Raw genomic sequence first — 7495 nt, forward strand, 5'->3', positions numbered from 1 at the left:
CTCAGGAACGGGACTGCCACACTATCCTGGTCCCACCGAGTCTCTGGGTAGCTTGGCAGATTTTATTTCTATAGTCATTCTAGGTATCTAAGATTTTCAGTAATTTTGTTTTAAAGACTTACTTGTTTCAAAATAAATTTTTGATTCATCGAGCCATACTTGTTTGGATGTTTTCAGTTTTAATCGAATGCATTGTTCTCTATTATTCATTATTATAACTACTAGAAAATAGACCTATTGCAACGGTTTTTAACAAAAGTTATATAAACATTGCAAAAGATAATCTATGGCAACGGTTATAACCGTTGCATAATTCTATCAGGGCTAATGAGATTGTTAGTACAATAAACCATCACATTAGGGGAATAACCCTTGCCATAAACAGGTCTATTGCGATGATTTATTTAAACATGGCAATATATATATATATATATATATATATATATATATATATATATATATATATATATATATATCTATATATACGGTTATTTAAATAAAAATACTATTGCAACAGTATTGCATTCCCTCCTTATATTACCGCTTCCAAATTTACTAACCCGCCAATTTTTTCAAGGAAAAGAACTAAGAGACGTAGAGGAAAAAAAGAAAAACTAAAATTAAAGTCCTAACAAAGATACATGGAACCCAAAGCCCTAATCAAGATTGTTGATCCACCAACAAAGATCTGAAGAAATTCCAACAGGTTCTTCTCTCTTTCTCTCCCCCTTGCCCTAGCCCCGTTGTACTTTTATTCTACAATAATTTTTTTCATTATTTCGTTGCTTTCTCAGTCTTTGCCACGAAGAATATTGAGGTAATAATCATACTCACTTAAAATCAAAAAGGTTAGTACTTTATTATATGAAAATCCTTGATGATTTGTCTTTTGTTTTATTGATGGAAAAATGTATGCGATGAGTTTGCCTTTCTATTTATTTCAAAATTGCAATATTTGGGTTTGCTTTGAATAAAGTTTCGGTTGATGGGTTATTAGATTTTTAGGTGGTTTTGTTTGATTTTGGGTTTAGATAATGATATTTTTTAGGACGAAATTGAATGTTCATTGGTGAATGGGTTTATTTTGCTAGTGAACTAAAAGGCAGTATGGACTTATTGAATCCATTCTTGTAAGTCTTCTCTTCCTTTATACTAGGTAAGTTTCATTTTTTGTTCTTATTTATTTATTTATTTTGCAAGTGAAAGGCAAATTGAAATAAACCATGGGAATAGCTGCTTTATTTGTCATTGCAATTATATTTCACTTGTAAGATCAGTTGAAGTATAACGCGCAATGTCCAATTTGCTTTTCTTCTATGCTTATAAAGTACTTGTTGGATCTTTATCAAAGGGAGGAAAAATGAAGGTATTAGATATCAATGAATTTCTGTTTGCTTTCGATCCACATGAGAAAAATAACTTATCAAAAGAAGAGGAGAAAATGAAGTCCTGCAAAGACTAGTGATTAGGGAGTTAATTGAAAAAAGTGTAATATGTGACATAAAGGGTGGGTGATTAGTTGCTTTTTAATTAATTTGAATGGTATGGTTGAATAGATGCTTTAAAGTAAAATATTCTTCATTGGGTAGTAGGAACTGAAGATAATTCTCTTTGCATCAATTTATGGTAACTCTTTCTAATAGGTTTTATTGCTGAAAGATACATAAAATCCCACCAAGCATTGAAAATATGGATAACTAACTCCTTAATATGTATCTACCAAAATCGCAAAACATAATAATTTAGCTAGATGTACTAAGTATTCTATTTCTTTTGAATTACTTAGTTGCTAGATTTGCTTGTTTCTTATGTATTTTTTTATTCAATGTGTGGGTGATTTATTCTCTTACTGCTTTATTGAAAGGTTAAATATTTTATTGGTCTGTAGATTGAAAGTTTTATTTAGAAAGTACATGATAGAACCTTTGTTATGACTCTTCATTTTAGATTATTCAGCAGATTATGCAAGTAGGATGACATATGTTATTTTCACCAATGAAATGGTCTCAAAAGTTTAAAAAAATAGTTCATGAGTAAGTAAACTATATTAAATTTGCTGAGCTTTAGCTCACTTAATAACAGAGGGAAAAAATTCTTTTCCTCTGTTATAAGTAAGTCTCTTTATTTGCATTTTTGTTGCTTTCTGTCAATGTGTATATTTTTTCCTAAGTCATAAAAGTAGGTAACAAACAAGATAGATAGATTTTGGTAATTAAAAGTTATTCGTTGTAAGGGCACCACTCTTTTCCTTTTTTCTAATAAGGAAAAGTTTATCAGGAAAAGCATCAGTACTTATCGTGAACCCAATGAAAAGAAACAAATTAATGAAGGATCAAACTAAACCATTTAAAATCGCCTGATACTCTTTAAATGGAGGCTGATGATTGGTGAAGGATCTTCTAAACTTCTTTAAATATATACTCGTCATTATTTTGTAGTGACTAATAATGTCATTTTTTAGAAATATTATGTGACTGTTTTTCTTGTTTATATGTTTTTAGTCCTTTTGCATTTGTTTTTTTCTTAGAGTTCTATTCTAAATTGCGTCGATTTTACAGGTTATATACCAATAAGTGTTACTGATTGTAGATTACAATCCAAGTAAGCTGCATTAAGTTTATCTCTCAAGTAAGTGGCACAAATTGTTTCAAGTACTTATTATAGATATAATGCTTCATGCTTTTTCTTCCTTTTTTTTTTTGTAATGTTCAGTGTCATTATTGCGTTGTCTACCTGATGCTTCAACTAACCTTCTTCTAACCTGATTATCTTTGATTGTCTTAAACACACACAGATTTAGATAGTTATGGGTCAAGAAGGGTCTTCAAGAAAAAAGGAAAAAGGAAAAATCCTGTTATATGTTCAAGCTGGAAGTTTATCATGTTTGGCAAAAAAAAAGAGAATGTCATTGACAACAAACGAAACTGTTCAAGCTATACGGTCAGAGAAAGAGCATTTGCTAAAATTAATTGAAGAACAACCAACAATAGGAGCACGATCTGAAGCAAATGAATGACATGTAGAGGAGCAATCTGTAGAGGAGCAAATTGTAGATGAGCATACGCAAATAGATTCTACCACTCCTAAAGCTAATGAACAATCTGAAGAACAAGGCAAGACCACATAACTTAGAATCTTACTGAATTCATCCATGACCTCTAATTTTTTGTATTTTATTATAGCTTCTAGTCCTGCGACTCAAAAGAGAAAGAGAGGCAGGACACAAATGCGTAGTGTCCATGGCCGAAAGGTGCGTAAGATGATCACACTTAACAATGTTATTCAGCCCATTGGTCCTACTAAAAAATATGTAAGAGAGTTTGGTAGCTTCCTCGGTATATTGGCAAGGACTACAACCCTTTGCCCACTGAATATATTGGACTGGAGGAAAATGGACACAAAAGACGATTTATGGACATATACCAAGGTTTGAAGTTCTGATCCAAATGTTCATTTACTTGTTAAAAGTATGTTACAATTTTCGTTAATCAAATGAAATTAAATTGTAGTCGAAGTATAATATTCCAGATGCTGCAAAAACATGGACTTTATATTCAATTGGAAATGCTTGGAGAAGGCATAAAAGTCAACTGAAAAAAGATCATTATGATGCATATCAAAATGATGATGTTCGAATGACAAAAAGGCCTGATTATATACCAGAATATCAGTTTAAAGAACTCCTGAAATATTGGAGTTCTGATAAACTACAGGTAAATATAAACCATGGTCTTGACAACAGTCTCCACAATTTGTTAATACAGAAGAACTCTAATTGCATTACAAAATAATTTTCTTCAGCAGGTAACACTTTAGGATATTTCAAATGAATTTAAATTTGTGTTGTCCTAAATAGTATTGTCTTATAGTTCTGGAAACTTCTATTAAGGAGCAGACGATTACACCAATACTGGAATTGGGAAATTCATTTATATTTTACACCATTCGGTGCTCAATTTTCAGTTTTGTTTTATGTGAAATGTGGTGTTAGTGCGCTACATATTTTCTTTTTATTTTCTAACTGAATTTAACTCTCCATAACTAACTTAATATGGGGCTGGCTTATGTTCCAATCTTTCTCTTGGATCATTATCAGTAACTTAATTTATTGTTGGTTTCATTTTATGTTGAATACATAAATAATTCGTCTATTAGTCTAAATACTAAATGGTTATGACTTAAAGTAAATATTATAATGTATAGATATCGTGCTAATAGGATTATCATGCTTTCACCAGTAAAACGTGATTCATTAAGATAAATCAAACCAATAGGCCCTAATTTTAAATGTCATTATGGTTTGTTCTTAGGTAGGAGACTTTTTTCTGCTTGCTTGTTTTCAGTAAACACATTGAATTACTGTTATTATTTTTGCTTTCTTCTTGAGTGATGTTGTTAATATTACTGTAAATATGGACATGTTGGGTAGGAATACAGGACACATTAACTCAAAACTTTCCTTGTTCCTTCTTGATACTTGATCCTTGTCCTTTTTCTGAACTTTACTATTTTGAAAGTTACTTTTGCTTTAATATCCAAAGGTCTATCGAAAACAGCCTCTCTACCTCGCCGGATAGGGGTAAGGTCTGCGTATACTCTATCTTCCTCAGATTCCACTCGTGTGATTATACTTGGTATGTTGTTGTTGTAGTATGTCAAAAATAAGATCTATTTTTTCTGTTGGTGTTTCCATTGCTTCACCTTTCACAAAGATAATTGAACTTTTTTAGAAAGAATCTTATTGTCTTGTAGATTCTCAGAGATCTTATTGAATGAGAAATATTTTGGATTATCCCTTCCCTATAACTATTAGATTGTTGTGTCTTATTACGTGTCATGACATTGATATACCTATATGTTTAAATGAAATCCTTTTGTAAAACTTTTGCTAAATTGCTTGTTTTTTAACTATTTGTAGGTGGAGAACTTGAACAAGGAGATGAAAGTGATGAAGATCTGACTTAGGAGTATTAGCTTGATTCATGAAGAAACTTTACATATGAAGTAGGAATGTTTTGTTTTTGAACACTTTGGAAACTTATGTGTTCCAATTCACTGGCAAATATTGTTATATATTTTGCTTTTTTGGATATTACACCTAACTGGATTCTTATTTTATTTATAATTGAATTTTTCTCATAAATTATATATATTTCAAGGTATGTTACATTGTTGGTTTGTTTACTGTTGCAATAGAGCTACAATAACCGTTGCAGTAGCCTAGAAAATAATCGTCGTAATATATCAACATAACCATTGCAAAAAGCATGAGTCCCAAATCGCATAAGCCAAAAGTGAACGTTGCAATAGCACAAAGTATAGTTGCAATAGTATAGAATAACTGTAGCAATAGCCTCAACAACAATTGCAGATAAACTCTATTGCAACGCCTTTTAAAAGTTCCTGCAGAATCGCAAAATTTGTTGTAATATAATTAAAGAACAATCGTTGTAATAGGCCATATATTGCATCGGTTATTCAACCATTACTAAAGACCGTCTCAATAGATCTATTGTAACAAAATCTGTTGTAGCGGGCACAAAAACCGTCGCAATAGCGTTGTGGCAACGGTTTCCCCACCTGCTGCAACGATTTTGGAACCGTTGCCATAAGATTAATTTCTAGTAGTGATATCTTCCACATTTTTTCGTTCTACAATGTTATTATTACTTTTCCTGATGAACCGGTGATTGTAACATGTAATGAGGCAACACAATCTAAGGATAGTGATTCGGATGAAGAAGATGAAACACTTGAGGAAGTTGTCAAGGAGGTTGAGAACTTTGAGAATAAGCCTAAGTCCAACATAGACAAAACCGAAACAGTAAATTTGGGGGACGCCGAGACCGTCAAAGAGACTCGCATCAGCACTCACTTATCACCGACAGAGAAAGAAGAGTACATTCGTTGCTTAAAGGAATATGAGGACATCTTCGCATGGTCATATGATTACATGACCGGTTTGAGCACGTTCATAGTGGCTCACAAGTTGCCTACTAATCCCATGTGTCCGCTAGTGAAGCAAAAACTCAGAAAATTCAAACCAGATATGAGCCTGAAAATCAAGGAGAAAGTTACTAAGAAGATCAAAGCCAAAGTCCTCAGGGTTGTTAAGTACCCAACCTGGTTAGCCAACATTGTACAAGTTTCGAAGAAAGATGGGAAAGTCAGAATATGTGTTGACTATCGAGACTTAAAAAGAGCAAGTCCCAAGGACGACTTACCACTATCGAATATACACATCCTGATCGACAATTGCGCCAAACATGAACTCCATCCTTCGTAGATTGCTTCGCGGGTTATCACCAGATCTGGATGGATGAAGAAGACGTAGAGAGAACAACTTTTATTACACCTTGGGGGGTATATTGTTACAAAATGATGCCATTTGGTCAAAAGAATGATGGGGCTACTTACATAAGAGCCATGACAACCATCTTCCATGATATGATACACAAAGAAATAGAAGTGTATGTGGACGACGTCATTATCATATCCAAGAGGGATGCGGATCACATAACGAACTTGAGAAAGTTCTTTGACAGGTTAAGGAGGTAGAACTTAAAATTGAACCCAGCAAATTGTGCATTCGGGGTTCCTGCAGGAATGTTACTAGGATTCATTGTTAGTCGTCGAGGGATCGAGCTAGACCCATCCAAGGTTAAGGCTATTCAGGAGTTACTGCCACATAGAAGCAAAGCGGATGTGATGAGCTTCCTAGGACGTCTCAACTATATCAGTCGCTTCATAGCACAGTCCACTGTCATATGTGAACCCATCTTCAAGATGCTGAGGAAAGATGCCGAAACAAGCTGGACCGAGGATTGTCAGAATATTTTCGACAAAATCAAGGAGTACCTATCCACATCACCGGTCTTCATCCCACCAGAGCCAGGACGACCTTTGCTACTTTATCTATCTGTATTGGATGGAGCCTTCGGATGTGTTCTGGGACAACATGATGAGACAGGGAGAAAGGAGCAAGCCATATACTACCTAAGTAAGAAATTCACACCTTATGAAGCACAATACTCTCTACTGGAACGCATTTGGTGTGCTTTGACCTGGACGGCTCAGAAATTAAGGCATTACTTCTGTGCCTATACCACATATCTCATATTTAGGATGGACCCTCTAAAGTACATCTTTCAGAAGCCTATGCCAACTAGGAAGTTAGCCAAATGGCAGATACTATTAAGTGAGTTCGATATCGTATATGTAACTCAAAAGGCGGTCAAAGGACAAGCATTGGCAGACCATCTTGCTAAAAATCTTGTGGGAGGAGAATACCAACCCTTAAAAACATATTTTCTGGATGAAGAAGTGGCATTCGTAGGAGAAGACATTACTAAAGTATAAGACGGCTGGAGGTTGTTCTTTGATAGAGCTGCAAATTTCAAAGAAGTGGGCATTGGAGCGGTTTTGGTATCAGAAACAGGTCAACATTATCCGGTATCTGCTACTCAGATTTCCCTGCATAAACAACATGGCAGAA

At 34.0% G+C, this 7495-nt stretch overlaps 1 protein-coding gene across 7 annotated transcripts; it reads left to right on the top strand.

Moving 5' to 3' along the window:
- The first annotated feature begins 579 nt into the window (after positions 1-579).
- LOC107805346 (uncharacterized) lies at positions 580-5159 on the top strand. 7 transcript variants are annotated; one of them, XR_012709546.1, is made up of 6 exons: positions 580-706; positions 795-2628; positions 2795-3113; positions 3183-3427; positions 3529-3713; positions 4919-5159. XR_012709546.1 is itself a non-coding variant. In XM_075253604.1 (5 exons), exons 3-5 carry the CDS (start codon positions 3152-3154, stop codon positions 4958-4960), a joined length of 522 nt encoding a protein of 173 aa, XP_075109705.1. In that variant the 5' UTR covers positions 580-706; positions 795-2628; positions 2795-3151; the 3' UTR covers positions 4961-5159. The 7 variants fall into 7 exon arrangements, 1 of the variants encoding a protein (XP_075109705.1); XR_012709547.1 differs by having other exon boundaries at positions 795-1156; positions 2559-2628; positions 3183-3713; XR_012709548.1 differs by having other exon boundaries at positions 795-848; positions 2559-2628; positions 3183-3713.
- Positions 5160-7495: the final 2336 nt, after the last annotated feature.

The sequence above is a fragment of the Nicotiana tabacum genome, chromosome 5, assembly GCF_000715075.1.
Source record: "Nicotiana tabacum cultivar K326 chromosome 5, ASM71507v2, whole genome shotgun sequence".
NCBI lineage: Eukaryota > Viridiplantae > Streptophyta > Magnoliopsida > Solanales > Solanaceae > Nicotiana > Nicotiana tabacum.